The sequence below is a fragment of the Lycium ferocissimum genome, chromosome 6 (assembly GCF_029784015.1).
Source record: "Lycium ferocissimum isolate CSIRO_LF1 chromosome 6, AGI_CSIRO_Lferr_CH_V1, whole genome shotgun sequence".
Classification (NCBI taxonomy): Eukaryota; Viridiplantae; Streptophyta; class Magnoliopsida; order Solanales; family Solanaceae; genus Lycium; species Lycium ferocissimum.
Window position 1 is genome coordinate 69230770 of NC_081347.1, and position 20124 is coordinate 69250893.

Consider the following 20124-nt stretch of genomic DNA (forward strand, 5'->3'; position numbering starts at 1 on the left):
GTTTTCAGCTATTACCTTAATACGTATGAAAATAGTCTGGCAAACAAATGGAAGATTACAACTAAAGTAAAGCTGGTCCAAACCAACCAATACGCAAAGACATGGACAAATACCCACCTTTGGACCACTAATTAACATTTGATCATTATTTCAAAAGTTTAGTGGTATTTTAATGAAAAAAAAAATTAAATAAGACTTCTTCTAGCTAAAACACTAACGAACTTCAATTTTTTTTTTTTTTTTTTTTTTTTTGTTATGAGTTTTGAGTTGCCACAACTCAGTTTTCAATATTTTTTCATGGAATTTGAACTGATAAAGATACAAATTTTAAACTTATAGTAAAATTTTCTAAATTTGTTAGCACTTTAGCTAGGAGTGGTTTGTTTATATTTATTTTTACATCAAAAATACTTTTTTTTTAAACCACACTTCAAACAACAACAGTTAGACTTTGAGTGAGTACTCCACCCAATTATTACAACTTAAAAAGACTAAATAGCCGCTCATCAAATAATAGGCATCAAATACATATTTTTTATGTATTAATAAATATATAATCCCTATAATTTTTATGCCGGACAAGATAAAAGTTTTACAGACTTATGCCTTGTGAAATTAGGTCATAGATAAGGGTATTTTGGCCCACAAATTTTCATTCAATGAGAAGTAAGGGCAAAAATTATAGACCAAGAGACAAAAATTTAAAGAACACCCCAAAATAGGGACAATCCGCGCAAAAAAAAAAAAAAAAAAAAAAAACATAATCCTATGAAATAATTCAGGCCGGTTGGAATATCCGACCAGAATGCGTTTTGTTATCTAAATTAGTTAGAATGGTTTCGGATATCAAATGATTCAACCAAGGAGATTATTTGTTATCTTAACCTATTTTCATAGTTTCTCGATATTTTTATCTTTTCAACATCATAAGACTACAGTACAACAAAGATTGAATACAACAAACTTTGCGCAAATTTAAGTGATGAAAATAAGGTGAGTACTTAATTGATTGTGTACTAATCTTCATAATTTCGCTTCAATTTTGAGTATTACGACGTATTAATTTTCAGCTATTACCTTAATACAGATGAAAATAGTTTGGCAAACAAATGGAAGATTACAACTAAAGTAAAGCTGGTCCAAACCAACCAATACGCAAAGACATGGACAAATACCCATTTTTGGACCCCTAATTAACATTTGATCATTATTTTAAAAGTTTAGTCGTATAATGAAAAAAAATAAATTAAATAAGACTTCTTCTAGCTAAAACACTAAAGAACTTCATTTTTTTTTAATGAGTTTTGAGTTGCCACAACTCAGATTTCAATATTTTTTCATGGAGTTTGAACTGATAAAGATACGAACTTTCAACTGGTAGTAAAATTTTCTAAATGTTTTCGTACTTTAGCTAAGACTAATTTATTTATATTATATTTTATCTTTTAATCGCACTTCAAACAACAGTTAGACTTTGAGTGACTACTCCACCCAATTATTACCAATTAAAAAGACTAATTGATATAAATAGCCTTTCACCAAATAATAGGCATCAAATACATATTTTTTGTATATTAATATAATATAACTCCATCCGTCCTAATTTAAGTGTCTCATCTTTTTTCTGATCTGTTTCAAAAAGAGTGTTTCTTTCTATATTTAGTAAGTTGAGAATTCAAACATCTTATATGACAAGTTTAAACCACAATATTCAAATGACATTTTAATACATTACACACATCTTTAATTTAGAACCAAAAGATTCAATAGTCTCTTTTTATTCTTTAAACTTCATGTTCAATCAAATTAAAACACTTAAAGATTTTTTTATATATATTTAACTGATGAATATAATTATTTTTAGTTGACCGGCCAAATATTTAACTTGTCCAATTAAAAGGACAAGAACCATAATCCCATGAAAAAAACTTAGGCCGGTTGGAATATCCGACCAAAACGCGTTTTTCTTGTGGGCCTGTCCGTATTATGGCAACTGAACATATATGTATGGAAAAATGCACGTAAATATATATATTATAATGCATCCTAGATTTTTTTCACTAAATAAATGTAAACCACATTAAGGGTTAACATACCAATTCTCATTTGTTATAGTACTCTAACTTGTTACTATGTTATAATCAAGATCTTAACTTAATCACTAAGCTGTTCTTTGACCTTCTCAATGGCATAGTCAAAAAAAAAAAAAAATTTTTTTGATCCAAAGTTCAAAACTTTGGTTTTTGCTTTGTCTTTTTCTTGGTTTAATTATCTACTTTGTGTGGCTGTTCAAATCTTTTATCCATGGCTACTCAGTGCTTCTTGAAGGTAACATTTGATTCATAGAATTTATTTCAATTTTAGTAGTTTGGGGCTACTTAGATAGTAATATTTTGGGTTCATATTGTATCTTGATTTGCTATTCTTGAAGTTGAACAAGTTTCTTGATTTTAGTCCTTTTTGTTGACTACTTTTGAGTTTGGTTTAAGAGGGTTGACTTTTTTGGGTTGGTTGGATTATTTGGTTGAAGTATTCAAGGTTGGATTTTGAGGGGCATTATAGAGCTATTTTTAGAAATAAGATTTTAATGTTGAGGGAAGTAATCAAGATTGGATTTTGGGTGGCATTGTAGAGCTATTTTACAAATATAAGATCTTAATGTTGAGGAAAGTAATCAAGATTGGATTTTGAGTGGCATTATAGAGCTATTTTACAAGTATAAGATCTTAATGTTGAGGAACTGAAGGAGTGAATTTAGGAAAAAATGGGGAATACTTGTGTTGGACCAAGCATTACTAGAAATAGATTTGTGCAGTCAGTTTCAGCTGCATTGTGGCCGGTTCGGGTACCGGATGAGTCTCCTTCCACCACCACTAATGATGATAGTGCCCGAGGCAAAACAGCAGAATCCGGGAAAGACGAAAAAGACCCTGATTTGCCTGTCCAAAGTAGGGCACCTGAACAAATGACAATGCCTAAGTCTGAAGAAAAGAAGGAAGAGGAACCGGCAAAGAAGGAAGTGGGGCCCGCGAAGCCCAAGAAGCCGTTAGAGATGAAGAGGGTAGGTAGTGCTGGACTTAGGACTGATTCAGTATTACAAAAGAAAACTGGAAACTTAAAGGAGTTTTTCCGTATAGGAAAGAAATTAGGACAAGGACAATTCGGAATTACGTTTAAATGTATCGAAAAAGGGACGGGAAAAGAGTACGCGTGCAAATCAATTGCTAAGAGGAAGTTGTTAACGGATGATGATGTGGAAGATGTTAGAAGGGAAATTCAGATAATGCACCACTTGGCGGGGCATCCAAACGTTATATCGATAAAAGGGGCTTATGAGGATGCTGTAGCTGTTCATGTAGTTATGGAACTCTGTGCCGGAGGGGAACTTTTTGATAGGATCATTCAGCGAGGGCATTATACAGAAAGAAAAGCAGCTGAGCTTACGAGGACTATTTTTGGAGTTGTAGAGGCTTGTCATTCTTTGGGCGTCATGCATCGTGATCTTAAGCCTGAAAATTTTCTTTTTGTTAATCAGAAGGAGGATTCACTTCTCAAAACTATTGATTTTGGATTGTCAGTTTTCTTCAAACCAGGTACCTAATTTGATGAGTTTGTAAGTTACTTTGGTTTAAGCTACTTTAAGATTCCTTCTCCATTATTTTGCAATAAGCATGGAATCTATATGCCCTTGCTGTTACTAAAATAGGCCAAATTTGCCTCTTAACTATGTGAAAGGTTCAAATTGCCCTTTGTTTAGAAATATTAATCCTTAATTGCAGGACATGTGGCATCACTGGGTGCTAAGCTTCCGCTGTTTGAAAATAAGGGCAAATTTAGGCTATTTTACTAATGCTGAGGGCATTTTTGACCCCAACTATTAACGGAGGACAAATATGTTCTATTTCGCATAGTTTAGGGGCAAATTTGCCCCTTTGCCCATATAGAAAAGATGACCAACGAGAATTGACATGTATTATTCATGAATTTTGCATGTTAGTTCTAGGTATTCATGATGCAGATTCTATTGAACTCTGTCCAAGACTTTATCTTGATTTAGATGAATTCTGTTCCTATTCACTGGCATTCATATTGTATTGAACTATCTTGATAAACCTCCTGTATAGCTATTTGATGCAATTTGAATCTCTTTCTCCTCTATGCTATGTTGTTCATTAGTGGTAATGTTTCAGCTCTTGAAAACAGACTATTAATTGATGTATCCTTTGTCAGATGAGAGATTTAATGATGTTGTTGGCAGTCCTTATTATGTTGCACCTGAAGTTCTCAAAAAACGGTATGGTCCTGAAGCTGATGTCTGGAGTGCTGGTGTGATTGTGTACATTTTATTAAGTGGAGTACCTCCTTTCTGGGCTGGTAAGATTCCATAGTCATTAAAATTGAGGATATTTTTCTATACTTTATTCTGCACTTCGCTCTGTTCAGTTTTGCAAAGTTCTTTACTTTTCCATTTTAATGTCCTAGAGGAAAATCAGCGCTAATATATACTCCCTCCGTTTCAATTTATGTGAGCCTTTTCGGAGTACGAGGGTCAAACTTTATAACTTTGACAATAATTTTGACGTAGATTTTTCAAGTTTATAAAAATAAAATTTATATACTTAGAAACTACATTAAAAGTACTATAAGTCATGGGAATTCATAATTCAAATAACTTAGAAAAAATGTAAGAAAAATGTGGTCAAAGAAGCACCTTGTAGACTCCCCAGATAGTAATAGTTTCACATAAATTAAACAGAGGGAGTACCATTTAGTCAATAGGACTATGAAGAGGATTCATGTGATTCTCTTCTTGCATAGTATTGGGCTATAAGCCAACCCAATGATACTCTTAACATGGTGTAATATTGTCTGCTTTAGGCCAAACTCGCACGTTTTTTTTTTTCTTTTTCTAGAAAGCCTGACTCCGTTAAAAGCGTCCCTACATCTTATATGTAGCTTCCCAATCTTTTCAACTACTAATGTGGGACTTTGTTCGCACACCTGACAATCTCTTCCTCCAACTCAATCACGTGGCTCATTACCATGATCCACGGGTCTCCCCCTTGAACTTAGTTTTATGTGGCCCATTACCAAGATCCACGAGTCAATTTTCGAGATTCACTGTGTGCCACCCACATGACCGAGCATTTAAGGTCACCAAAGCCCAAAGCCAGATTCTTCTTGTGCGTATGCTTCTTCAAACTATCGCCCAAAGCTAGATTCTTCTTGTGCGTATGCTTCTTCAAACTATATTTGGCATGGTAAAGGTAGTAAGCCGAGCCCCACACTATCACGCTGCCATCTCCATACTTGTCTCGTCAAATGATTGGCTCTTATACGAGTTGTCTGGCTAAGCCAGCCCAATGATACTCTTTAACACTGTGTGATTTTGTCCCTATTGGGCCAAGCCTGCACGGTTTTCCCGAAAAGGCCTTACTCCATTAAGAGTATCCCTACACCTTATATGTAGCTTCCCAGTCTTTTTAACTATCAATGTGGCACTTTGTTCACACACCCAACACACAGCGTCTCTCTCCCACTCCTCTTATCCATCGTCTTTTCGCTCATCCATTACTACGTCTCAATCTCTTCCCAGAGTTTACGCAAGATCAACTGAAATTCCCACAGTTCTTTCGCCTTGGTTTGTGTCGACTTCTGCTGCTGCCCCTTAAGGAGTCAAGGGCAATCGCCAGAAAATTGGGAACTTCCTTTATCTGCATACACTTTAAAGAAAAGAGAACGTGTACATGTTCATAATAAGATCTACTTTTCATAGACTTAACCAGTTTTGTCAGCAAAGAAAGTCAAGTGAAAAAGGCAAATGGAAAAGTTTTTTAGAAACCAAATACTGCTGCTCTTCCTATTATGCTTATCTTTTTGTATGATTTCTCTTTACTAATATTTACTATCATACAGAAAATGAGCAAGGAATATTTGACCAAGTCCTGCATGGTGATCTTGACTTCTCATCAGATCCATGGCCTAGTATTTCAGAAGACGCAAAAGATTTGGTCAGGAGAATGCTTGTTCGAGATCCCAGAAAACGTTTAACTGCTCATGAAGTCTTATGTAAGTATTCTCAACAGTTTGTCTTATCTGATATTTGAGTTTAACATGTCCACCTGTACAAATGATAGTGGATCAAATTTTAGTAGTGGGAAATGGTTTTACATCTCTTCAAGATGACGAATTTGTATGAAAGTTATGAGTGATTTTGATTCCCCCACAGGCCATCGTTGGGTTCAAGTTGATGGTGTGGCTCCAGATAAGCCTCTTGATTCTGCAGTTCTGAGTCGAATGAAACAATTTTCAGCAATGAACAAGCTCAAGAAGATGGCTTTGAGAGTGAGTCTATAGATTCACAAGCACGTCCAAGTATCATACAAACTGTGGGTCGGAACTAGTACACTAATCATGAGTTACACGTCTCTTGCAGGTCATTGCTGAAAGCCTATCTGAAGAAGAAATTGCTGGTCTGAAAGAAATGTTCAAGATGATAGATACAGATAATAGTGGTCAAATAACTTTCGAGGAGCTCAAAGTTGGATTGAAAAGAGTCGGCGCTAATCTCAAGGAGTCCGAGATCTATGATCTTATGCAGGCAGTAAGTATCAGAAACAATTCTTAATTCAGCTCTTTTTTTTTTTTTTTTTTTTTTTTTTTCTTTTGATCTAATTCAAGCATCAAGTCTGATTCATGAACTTCTTATTCACTTGTTTCAGAAATAAATTTCGACTGTACTGAAATATTGTTCTGCGAAGATGTATGTGATTTTTTATTGGTGCATTAATGCACTAATTTAACTGCTAAATTTGCGTAATCTTTCATCATCTTTTCTTCCTTTAAGTTCCCTGCCCCATTCCCCTCCAAATAGACATGCTCTTATTACCGGTTATTTCAGTCTATGTCAAGATAAGAATCTTCATGGGTAGAATCATCTAATCTTGCAGGTATCAAAAAAAATATAATGATTTTATCAAATGTGGGGTCTAATACACATGCACGCGTGACTAATGTGACTAACTCTTGTCTGACATAACCGACTAAACTATTAAGGCCATGTCTTAAATAAAACAAACGCCTAAAACCTTAATCAAAAGATAGAGAAGGCCAAAGGTCAATTATGTAAAAGTAAATGATAAAAGGTGAAGTTTCACCTCACAGGAAGAATTGGAAGTTTGACTGTAGTTTGATTGCCAAATAGTGAAGGGCCTGTATGAAGCTAATTTTAGTAAATTGGAATTAAAAATTGTGCTCGTGAGCTTACATGCGATCTAGTAGCAACCTCAAATAACTACCCATATTGGCTGAAATTGCAGGCGGATGTTGACAACAGCGGCACAATTGATTATGGGGAATTTATAGCTGCAACATTACATTTTAACAAAATTGAAAGAGAAGATCATCTATTTGCTGCTTTCTCTTACTTTGATAAAGATGGTAGTGGTTACATCACTGCAGACGAGCTTCAACAAGCTTGTGAGGAGTTTGGCATTGGGGACGTCCATCTGGAAGATATGATAAGAGACGCTGATCAGGACAATGTAAGTTTTATTTTTACACTCCTTTAGTTTAATATTTGAAACGGGACTGACGAGGGAGTTTAACAAGCGACTGCATAAGGGCTGATGATCAGTTTGCCTTGCTACAGTTTGATCCTCTGAGAAGGCTCTTTAAATGGATTAAAAAAGACTTCCTTTTCTAAAAGTTCAGCTAGTTTATTTCAAGAATCTAAGATTCTTTGTTTCTTCTAGATACTTCATATTCCCTCCATCACAATTTATGTGATGGTGTTTAATTAGGATTGGCTAAAAAGGATAGAGTCATATAAATTGGGACAAAGAGAGTCGTTCATATTACTACTTCCTTATCTCTTTTGGTACCAGACCTACTAAAAGTTGTTAAAAGGTAGTATTGGTTTACATTTGTCAGGGACTTAATCGAAATCGTCACTTAATTTTGAAGGATATGCAGCAATGGCTTCTTGGTTGATTAATAATAATAATAATATTACCTATCTCCTACCATAAAATGATGAAGTCTATAGGAGCAGCATGACAAGCTTCTTGAGTGTGTAATTTCATTCATGGCAATATTCAGAGTTCTCTTTTTAAAATTTTCAGGATGGGCGCATTGATTACAATGAGTTTGTCGCTATGATGCAAAAGGGACATCCGGTGAGTGGCGGTGGCAAGAAAGGTCTAGAGCACAGTTTCAGCACTGGATTTAGAGACGCTCTAAGACTCTAGAGCCTTTGCATTTCGAGAATATTTATTTTCGTTTTCTTCATTTCTTCATTTCCCTTGTGGAAAGTTTTTTTGTTTTAGGATTGTATAGTAGAAACAAGTGCTTGCCAAGCAACAACCTTGCTTTTCCTATGCACTTCACTATTTTTTCCAGTTTTGCAACATTTTCATCTTTTTTTTTTTTTTTTTTTTTTTTCTCCCCAACTCTGGCAGTGAACTTACTGTAACCGAGTATATCTCTGGAGGTAAGGAGATTAAACCACCTTTTGGTAATCTTGTTTAGCTCAATTTTGCTGGATAGAGTTCATTTGCTTCTGTGATACTAGTGTTTACTGGTACTGTCAATATGTTGCATGACAAGAAACTTGCATCGCATAATTTCGCATCATTCAAGCTTTGCACCCCTAGAATGTTAAGTATAAGATGTATCAATGAGTGACAACTCAATTCTTGTCTTTAAGTCACTTATTTTAGATCACCATTAATATTATATGGTGATCAAGGGTTGTATCGTTGTGCTACAGGTATATTTAATCTGCTATATTTGAAACTATCATGTTATTTTGAATGTTGGTCGAGTGGACATGAAAAAGTTGAAAATTTATTATCTTATTTCCTATACATATAGAGCCACAGATTCACTTATAGGACTCATGTGTCAAGTGGCAGCAACTAGGCAATTATATAATGAATGTTTTAAAATGTTGGAAAATGGTAAAATTAAGCTACAAAAAAGAATCATTAGTAGTAATTACATGGTGTGAAGTGAACCATGTAATATGTGTCTAATTACAAGTTTCAATCTAGCAAATTTGAATCACACCAACTCCTAAATCATTTTCTTTGCCTTCCTTTCTAGCAAATTTGTATACCCCCCACCCAAACCTCTACAAAATAAGAAGGGCAATTCGCAGAATTGCCTTTCTTTTGGGTGGTCTTTAAATTTTGCCCTTCGCCTAAAATCTATGAGTTCCGGGTTCAAACCCCCGCTCAATCAAAAATTTTAAAAATTCGCAAGGTAGAGTTTGGATTTCGCTATGCCCCCTCCGGCAGACTCCGCCTTGAGGCATGTATTTTTTTTTTTTAAGCTTTTCAAGGCAAACTTTTAATTATGCCTTAACTAAAAGTGTGCCCCATAAGACATAAAAGTATCTTATAAGACATAACTAAAAGTATGCCCCATAAGACGGAACTTTTCCTTAAGGCATAGACTTTGCCTTATAAGACAAACTTTAGTTATGCCTTTAAGGCAAAAGTTTGCCTTATAAGGCAAAGTTTATGCCTTAAGGAAAAGTTCTGTCTTATAGCCATACTTTTGGTTATACCTTAGCTAAAAGTTTGCCCCATAAGGCATAACTAAACTACGCCTTAAGAAAAGTTTTGCCTTATGGGGCAAACTTTTAGTTATGCCGGATCCGGCATAACTTTAGTTTTTCCTTAAGGATTGTATGACGGATCCGGCATACACTCCACCCAGCCCTACCTTGCGAAATTATTTTTTTATTTTATGCCTGAGCGGGGATTCGAACCCAAAACCTCAGGTATTCACCCACCTTTTCAAGTGAAGGGCAAAACTTAAAGACCACAAATATGAGGGGTAAAATTTAAAGACCACAAATATGAGAGGTAAAATTTAAAGAGCACCCCAAAAGAAGGGCAATCCGCGCAAAAAAATGAAATAAGAAGTGAAAAAGGTAAGGGCAGATCTAGACGGTTGGCTATGGGTTTACGTGAACCTAATAATTTTTACTCCGACTTAATATATATATTAAGAAATTTATTAATCATCTATAAATATTTGAATATGAATTCAGTTATTAGCATAGTGTTTACTTAGAATTGCAATAGAAATTTATAAAGTTCAAATCCTAAATCCGTCATGTCAAAAGATGGAAGAAGCAAAAAATGTTATTAGCGTGATGTCCACCCCACATAGTGGAATTGATGAAAAGAGAGCTTGTGGAAAGGACCAAAAGTTTGGTCATATGGATTAATTGGTCAGTGCTTTATGTCTCACAAGCTCTACTACATTAGTCTAATGGCGTCCCTATAATGTCCCCTATGCTATTGACTTAGCTCTAGGTTGTTGAGGGTCATCAAACAAAGTAAAGTGGTTTTACAAGAAAGGAGTGTGGTAGAAGGATGGTTGGAATCTCTTCGCTTTTAATTAGAAGTTTCAGGTTTGAGAAGTTTAAAAGTGTAGAACGTCTCAGAGTTCGAACTTTTTCTTTTCTTCTTGGACCAATTACAACAACATACTCAGTGTAATTCAACAAGTGGAATATGGGAAGGTAAGATGTACGCAGATCGTACCACGAAGGTGTGGGTAGAAAGGTTGTTTCCAATTGGACCCAATTCGAATTAATCAAACTAGTAAAAATTTAAGATATATGATAATGTCAATTGAACCAAAAAAACAAAAGGCGTGTTGTGGGATTTTAGACACACAATCAACAGAATGATGGATCGCCATAGATAGTGGCATGTCCATTTCACTTTCTTTGTGGTTCTTGTGGATCAAGCTGTGCCATCATGACTTGTGTATGTTCAATCACAAATGAACGGCATGCTAGCTAGATACTCAAAAAATGTCACTTAGTTTTTTTATTTTTTTTATTTTTAAGGTAGGCATGGATTTGATTTGTTTTCCGTGGAAAAATTTATTATTCATGTAAAGTTCCGTGTTTGGTTCTTTAAGGTTTACAAGGTATATGATGGATTACAGAGGCGGATTTAGGATTTAAACTCTATGGGTTCAATCTTTTAAGATTTAGCTTGAATCCATTATGTTTTAAAAGTTATGGGTTCATGCCTATTATTTATTGCAATTTTAATAATTTTTTACACATAAATTTATACTTCGCATCGAAAGTTAGGGGTTCAATTGAACCCCGTATAGAATGCTACATCCGCCACTGATGGAGTAGAGCTAATAATTTTTAGCTTAGATTGTTTTGAGATGGTAACATAATACAGCTCATTTTTTTGTTTGTAACATAATCACATACATACTACCCCTATCCTTTGGATAAAAAATTAGCCACATTGAGTGTATCAAATTAATAGATGCATGACATGTGCTTATACATAAACTCTTTTATTTAATCATGATTAATTAATATATATATATATATATATATATATATATATATATATATATATATATATATATCCTCACCTAGTTATATCACTTAAATATAGTAAATTGATATAATTTGATAAGTTTGTGCCTCATATAATTGGGGTTGAAGATTGGAGAAATTTTATAAGAGATGGGGAAAACTAGCAGTTGTTATCGGGGTGGGAATAAACTTGAAAACTAGCAGTTGTTATCGGGGTGGGAATAAACTTACTTCTTCACAAGCCTATCTTAAAAAAACATGATCATGTAGTGCTAGCGCAACATGGTTTTCTATTCTATCACATTCTATTTCGAGATAGACAGTTAATACTAAAATAATAGGTGAAGTAGTTATTGTTAGACCAATTGGGTTGGACACCAAACTGATTGTGCCACCCATTGTCCTGTAAACATCAGGTGTGGGAAAGTTTTTTTAACCTCGCCTCTCCAACCTCTTCCCCCAACCCTACGCCAATTTTTTTATTTTTTTATTTTTAATCTTTTGAATTAGTCATCTTTGCATGCATGGCCTGCCATTTTCCTCTATATTTCAACTGATGATCATGACAACAAAGCATAATAAAATAGCTGATTGGTGATTTGCCTCTAAGAAAATGAAATAATTAAATTGGGTCACTTTTGTCTTGTGCTCTATATAAGTGTTGCCCGTATTTAATTTTATTTAAAGGGTTTAAGACTTGACATATCTTTGAATTTGAAGGTAAATTTGGTTCTTTATGTAAGATGGTATTAGTCAGGGTTCTGCTATAAATGTTGAAACATCTTCTAGAATGATATTAATTTTATCTATAAAAAGAGTAATAATAAATAAATGTTAGATGTGGTGAACCATATAATTCAGGTATGTTTAGTAAATGTTTCAAATTCAGTAAAGCAATGGGGAACAATGGGTCATAAGTGTATCCCACGCTTGTAATTCATTTCTTTGCCCCTCTACCCTGAAAGGGATTTTTATACTACACGACAATCCAATAAAATCACAATAAAAAAATAATTTTATTTTTATTTTTTACAAATTTAATTAGTAAGTAATGTATAATCAATGATTTTAATAGTATAATTTACATGACATTGATTATTCAATTGTTTATATATTGAGTATACGCTTAAAACTGCTACAAACTATTATGGTTAGGCGAGTGATATTTTCTTAGTCGGCTAACTATTAATGTTAAAGTCTCATCCTGAAAACTGAAATAAGCCCACCTCCAACGTCAACCCCTCACAAAAGCATATAGAAAGTTACACATTTGGCAGTTCGACAAAGATATTTACATGTATTAGAATATCAAAACATACATAATATATGTATAATTATACATATGCCGGCAATTTTTTTTTTTTTTTTTGAATGGGCGATTATTTGTGTCAATTTGTCATTTGCGTTGTGAGTGATACATCATATACGAGAAAAAGCTTTGCATGAAGGGTTATAGTCATCTAACTAGAAAAAGAAAAGAAAGAAGCAAGAAAAAGAAATAAGTCATTAGCATGATGTCAACCCACATAATTTTGATGAAAAGAGATTTTTTATGAAAAGAAAGCTTTGCTAGTACGAATTGGTCAGTTTTTGATGTCACAAGCTCTACTGCCCAAAAAAACTTACTCTTAGTTGTCTACCGTAAATCAAACACTTTAAAATTGACAATTATAAATTAAATTAAATATATATAAAATTTAATTATGTACAAAATACACATATATTGCATTTATTAATTTTATATATACAAACTTTGAATGCAGATAAATTATTTCCCTAGTGCGTTTGTACTGGACTATGATATGATCAATCGAATGTTACGTTGATGGGCCTCTTTTATGTTAACCTGTGGCATTGTGACGGGTCTTCAAATAAAGTGAAGTAGCTTTACATGAAAGATTAGAAGTTTTGGGGACTTTTATTTTTTGTGTGTGTTGTCGCTCGGTGATCGGTATTTTCTTGGGCTCGATTAATTTGAATTAGTGTTGAAAAATCTCATATTGGGGTAAAATATTTTTCATCGAAGGCGACTTCATTTTAGAACTCGAACTTGAAATATCTAATTACAGAAAAAAAAAATAGGGAAAAGGACACAAATGGCCGCTGGGCCATAAATAATCCCATGCGCTGGCCCATCTATTCCCAAACCCAAAAATTAGCCCATAAACTATTCCCATCTGATATCCAAATCTGTACCAAGCCTTTTGTGGCGACTTTTAATCGCCACAAAGATTTAAAAAGTCGCCACTAAAAATTTGGTCAACAATTTCCATCGCTTTTTTTTTTTTTTTTTTTTTTTTAAAAAGTCAGACTTTTTGTGGCGACTTTTAGGGCTGTTACATAAAAATCAGGCTTTTTAGTGGCAATTAAAAAAGTCGCCACTAAAAGTTAAATATCCCAAACCATGTATAATATGTGTATATTTAATAAGAAATATCCCAAAAAACTCTGAGGCGATTTTTGTATATAATATGTATCGTTTGTGTATAAAAATATGTATCAGTACCTATCTATAATGTATAGAAACTGTATAAAATATGAATCACTAAGGTATGTATCATTTTTGTATATAATATGTATCATTTGTGTATATAATGTGTGTTATAGAATAGAAAATTGTATCATTTTTGTATAGAAAGTGTATATGTAATTAAGACGCGTGTATATAAACTATATCGGTCTTGTATAGAAAGTGCATCATACGTATAAAAATGTATCATAGAAACCGTATCATTGTGGTATATAATATGTATCACTATTGTATATGTTAAAAATAAATATCATATCATTATTGTATAATATGTGTATAATAAATATATAATTAACGCATAATTTATGTATAATAAATGTAAGATTAATTCCAGCATATGCATATAAAATGTATAATTCTTGTATATAAAGTGTATATATAATTCCAACATATGTATATATGCTGTAGCAGCCCTTTAGTGGCGATGTTTTTGTGGCGATTTAGTCGCCACAAAGTTTTTTTTTTTTTTAAGCGGCGGGGTCATTGGGTCGGCCGGCCTTGGCATTATTTTTGGGCCGACCGGCCCATCTTTTGGCATTATTTTGGGCCGAACGGACACCTAGTGGGATTAAGCCAAACAGTGGTTAAATATGGGGATTAGTTTATTGAGTGGACACCGCGATGTCCTTTTCCCAAAAAAATATTTACCATCCCACTACAATACTACAAGAAAACATGGAATTAGCGATGGACAAAATTTTGTAGTTAAACAGCAAAATCCCATGCTAATATCATTTAGCTACGGATTAGCGATGGATTATAAGAAAATACAATTAGCCTATTTAGACGGATTAGTTAGGGATTCGACAAATGCCGTAGCTAATTTCATGTTCTCTTGTAGCATATATACTTTTATAATATTTCGGGACTCTTTAACACAAGAGTCCAAAGAAGGAAGGATCAAAGAAGATATTAGTGAACAATCAATTTAACTTTGCTATCTTGTGGTTCTTATGTAACAAGACGTGCATGCCATCATCAATATGTGGAATTTCGATTTACTTTTTGCTTGTGGTTATGTTCAATTGTAAACGAACCACATGCTAGATTCCACAAAATTAACAACCTTTGAAAGATATAAGGGTGTGTTTGGTATGAAGGAAAGAGTTTTCCTAGTAATGATTTTTTGAAAAATAAGTGATGTTTTTATTTATTTTATGATTTCGATAAACAAAAAATATTATCTCAAAAACATCTTATATAATATAAACAAACATTATTGGGGTGAGGTGAAAGGGTTGGGGGTGATGGGGTGTTGGAGTGGGAAGGAGGCAATCGGCATATAATATCACTAAACATAAGCGTTTTCCTAAAAAAAAATTCAAAATATTTTGACCAATCAAACATAGAAAAATTGAAAAACATTTTCCTCCCTTCCAAACACACTCATATTAAAATCTTTTTCCAATTGAGTGACAGATTAAACAAAACCAACTTTCTTTCTTTTTTTAATGCTTAGATGGTATTACTTAATTATTAGACGCTAATAGTCCTCTCTTGGATCATTGCTAATAACAATATAATTCAATTTTATCATAGATTGCAACTCTGTTCATACTATACTGTGACTTTGAATAGTTTTTTGCTTGGCCATCCATTTTTCTATTTGTTTCAACTAACTATGACTGCAAATCATAATAAGGCGAAGCTGATTAGTGATTAATATTCTAACAAGACTTTTATTAAGAAAATGATGATGATTACCTAATCAAAGAATAAATAAGCAAATAAATAAATGAAGCTTGTTTGTACCAACCATTTAACATTTAAAAGGTATGGGTGATGTTGGAAAGTTTACGAGAGAAAATGTGTGGTAGAACGTAAATGTGTCATCATAGTCACTCAAAATATAATATATAATTGACATTGACCAATAAAGTCATTTATCTATTTTCTTATCTTCTAAAAATTATCTCACTTTACCTGGTTAGCCTTCATGATCGTTTTAGCTAAAAATATAACTATCGTTACCTATTTAGTCAGGTGGACTTGTAAGTTTTAGAGGAAAATACTTAGAAAAACTAAAATTAGTTGGTAATAGATTGGTAACTCAATTATATTTACCAACCTAGTATTTGAACAACAATATACAGATGCTGCTCATAATTTTCATGTTTAATTTGGTGATCAAACTGAGCTATGATCTGTGATTAATATATTGCTAAAGTAAGAAATTAATTATGAGTTTCATCATGCAACGATTATTTTTTAAAAGATATATATACTAGATCCCATAAGCTCTATTCACATTAGCTAAAGATTAACTCTTCTAATTGTCTAGTACTTGTAAAAGTAATTTGGATTTCCAAATATGTCAAAATTAATATTTAAATTTCAAATGGTACATAAAACCAGTCAGAAACAAATTGAACTGTAGAGATTTTGAGTATGAATCCTGAGAATGGAGAAATTTCTGAAAGGAAGAGCTTCACCCTTTGAATGAGTACTTCGCATTATGAATTTGATTATCAATGGATACCGTATACTTGATACAATATTAAAAATGAAATTTTACTACTAACCTACCACTTAATATTCGAGTATTAGAAGCTTTGAAAAAAAGTTGGAGTTTCCATACCGTTCAAATTTAAAAAATAACAATATTTACTGGTCAACGAATAAATAAATGAATAAAGCTGTACCAACCATTTAACATTTTAAAGGCATAGGTGATATTGGAATATTTACAAGAGACATGGGTGGGAGAAAATAAAAGTGGCTCTGTGAATGCTCCATTTTAACGACCACCACCTCAAAATGACATAAACTTTGATCCCACCCATTAGTTTGATTCTCACGTCCTATTATGTTTTTTTTTTTTTTTTTTTGGGGAGGGGGGGTGGGGGGGGGGGGGGGGCTTAGTGATCAGTTGTGACCATTATACACATCGATTTAGAAGTATTTGTTTTTCTTTCTGTTTATTTAACAAAAAGATAGTGAAATGTTAAAATAAATATAGAGAGAAGGTGCACCTAATAAAACAAATTATGAAAATATGTGCTATTTTCCAACGATTTTATGTAAGTATTTCATCGATGGACTTAAATCCGTTGAATAATATTTACCATCCAGTCACTTAGGAATACCCAAATACAAACATGAGTTGGGGTAGGATGGTTGGGGTCCCTCCACCCTTAATCAGATGTCTCTGGTGCGAGCTCTGGAAATGAAAAAAATCCTGTTGGAAGCATTGTCACCAAAATAGGCCCTGCTGCAACGCATGATCCGAACATCAGATGGGAAACCGGAAAAAAAAAATGTAATCGATTGGTATCTCAATTTAACAACCTAGCATTTGAACAACAATACACATGATGGTGCTCATAATTTTCATATTTCGGTGATCAAACTGAGCAATGATCTGTGATTAGTTACTGCTAAAAAACGAAACTAAAGAAGAGTTTCATCATGCAACGATTATATTTTTAAAATTATATTAAACCCCATAAGCCATATGTTCATATTTAGCTTAGGATTAACTTTGATAATCGTCCACCAGTAAAAGTAATTTGAACTTCCTAATATGTCAAAACTCATTTAACTTTCAGTTGGTACATAATAAAAAAAAAAATCTGAAACGAGCCGAATTACCACTTGGAAACAAATGGAGTCTATAATGAAGGCTATTTTTTATATAGTTATATGTAATTAGGTTTTTTCAGGTCTACGTCCTAAAAAATAAAATATGGTCGGTTTGATTTTTATAGTGTACCATTTTATCTAATGAACAAAATCAAGAAACGTACGACATGTGTTCAAATAGGAGCTTGGGAGACTCATCATAAATTGATTTAGGCATCACTATATTTTGTAGACTTAAAAGTTTAGACACAATACCATGCCCACTATAAAGTGCCTAACAGCCTAATTATTTTAGTTTCTAATAATATCTATGATCATACTATGCGAATGTGAGCTTCAACATATTTTATGAGGGATATTACACGTGTCATGCAGGGCCAGATCTAAAGCGTAGGGAGGGGTTCAATAAAATTTTCTTCATGAATTAAATTCTTTTGACATAAAAATCTATATATAATATAAAGTTAGGCATAAACAAGGTGGTATGACACCTCTTTATGACATTCACTAGTATTTATCTTTTTTTCTCAAATATTTGACCTTTTTCTCTTATATTCCCCTCAAAATATTTGCTGAAAAATAAAATTACTCTATCAATAAGTCTGTAATTATTACATTCATTACTGAATTAAAAGGGAAAGACATCCTTGCATATTCCTTATTGTAAATTAAATCATTTATATCCATTACTGCTTAAATTTTTGCAACGATACTAATCCATATCGTTTGCAATAAAAGTAAACTTTACACTAACTTCTGATTGAAATTTCCAAACACGGTTGGTTTTACATATTTAATTCCATCTGCTAGCGTATAAGCTAATCAGTGCAAATTCATTACTCACTTAAAGGGTAAAGAAGATGAAGATATTTCAGGTGGTGCTTAAGTACTGCCTAAACTAGAAGAAATTCATATTTTCCCGATGTTGTAGTTGTTGACGAAGGCGAAGGAGAAATTATGGTATGTTGTTGAACTTTTCTTGACATATTTCCACGACAAGTAGTGCATTGTGATACCATAAAACGTTGAATTATACAGTAACTCATTGTCGTGGTCTTTTACCATTGCTATTTTTTCTCAAGTATTTCTTAATAAGTCTTTGTAATTCCTTACTAATATATTTCCCAAAAGATGTTTTATGGGCATTTGTAACTCTTTGTGTAGAGGAGTTCCATGGTAGGAGTAATGATGATATGTGGCTTAATGGTGTCCCGCTTTTCTTCTCTTGGCTATTCTCATTTGAATCTTCTGCTTTATTTTATTTAAAAATTAGTAATACAGGGTATCTCTGGTGAAGCAAAACTTTACTTATTAATCAAATATATTTGTACTCCTACCAAATGACCATGCAAAAGAAGAAAAGACCCAATTTATAAAAACAAGAAAACATGAAATTCATGGAAAAGTATTTTCTATTCTTTCCATTTTAAGAGAATCAAGAAATCTCACATATCCTGATTATAAATTTATAATAAATATTTAATAAAATTATTTCCTGTTTCATAGTGCATAATTGGCTGTAGAAAGCTTGAGGATGAATAGGCTTTGTCTTTTGTTTATTTGTTTAGTTTGCCCAGGTTACGTTAAGTTCTTTCATATTTCAGTTAGTTGAAGTGTGTTTCATTTGATGGGACCAGAAATGACTCTTTTTCACAAAGATAAAGGAGATCATAAATGAGTAAATGACTATTAATTATTGATTATAGTGTTGTGATATTGAACGTTTTTCCAAATAAGTTATCAAATGTGGGCTCAGTATCAAATCTCACGATCAGAATAAAATTTACTCCTTACGAGTTAGGAATAGTAAAAATATTCCTTAGGAAATGATATGTTCTTTTAGGATAGTTGAAAACTTATAAACATCCAATGCTTTCAACAATCATATTTATTTATTATGATTAAGTCATGAAGATGTATATGAAGAGATATGTTGTATGTATTCATTTGAACGGTATAAAGACTTTATACGAGCAAAAAATATGTGTGCATGACAATTCTTATATCAAAAAATCCGTTTATCCTTTCCTGGGGTCATCTTTTGCCTTTTTCCCTAACATTTTGTTTATATTTTACTATAAAAGGCTTTAAATTACCTAAATACATTACGCAAAACACTTAATACAAGGTTCATTTATATTACATTGAACTTTCCCTATTCTTGAGGGTTTGAATCCCCACATTGTAATTCCCTCCCCCATTTCGCCTATGTTAAAAAAAAAAAAAAAAAAAAGACATTACTCAATACTACGAGGTGCAGAAATATGAGCAAAAAGTACAAGAGTATTATAAAAATAAATTAAGAAACAAAATTGTATCTTTTATGGAATTACTTTTTTATACATGTGTATATATGAAAATCATATATTTTATGCCGATTACATTTACAAAAAGATCATTTTGGTAATTTATTAACGTCATGTCCCGCGGAAAAATTCACTAATTTAGTATAACAAGTTTTAAAAATTATTTTAGATTACATGTTCATATATGTATAAGAAGTCCTAATTTTAGTTGATCTCTTTATTTGAATTCTGGTTACGCGCGGAAAAATTCGCTAGTTTAGTATAACAAGTTTTAAAAATTATTTTAGATAACATGTTCATATATGTATAAGAAGTCCTAATTTTAGTTGATCTCTTTA

General features: G+C 32.8%; 1 protein-coding gene across 1 annotated transcript; it reads left to right on the forward strand.

Moving 5' to 3' along the window:
* Positions 1-2044: 2044 nt before the first annotated feature.
* LOC132060206 (calcium-dependent protein kinase 1-like) lies at positions 2045-8566 on the forward strand. Its single transcript, XM_059453122.1, has 7 exons — positions 2045-3593; positions 4231-4374; positions 5917-6069; positions 6230-6345; positions 6437-6604; positions 7320-7544; positions 8124-8566. The coding sequence occupies exons 1-7, from the start codon at positions 2765-2767 to the stop codon at positions 8247-8249; spliced, it is 1761 nt and encodes a 586-aa protein (XP_059309105.1). The 5' UTR covers positions 2045-2764; the 3' UTR covers positions 8250-8566.
* Positions 8567-20124: the final 11558 nt, after the last annotated feature.

What these genes read in the sequence shown, in the direction of transcription:
- LOC132060206 (XM_059453122.1), top strand. Translation starts at nt 2,765, where the DNA reads ATGGGGAATACTTGTGTTGGACCAAGCATTACTAGAAATAGATTTGTG. An exon ending in AGTACCTCCTTTCTGGGCTG is followed by an intron (nt 4,375 to 5,916) that starts GTAAGATTCCAT and finishes ACTATCATACAG; the next exon opens with AAAATGAGCAAGGAATATTT. An exon ending in TCAAGAAGATGGCTTTGAGA is followed by an intron (nt 6,346 to 6,436) that starts GTGAGTCTATAG and finishes CGTCTCTTGCAG; the next exon opens with GTCATTGCTGAAAGCCTATC.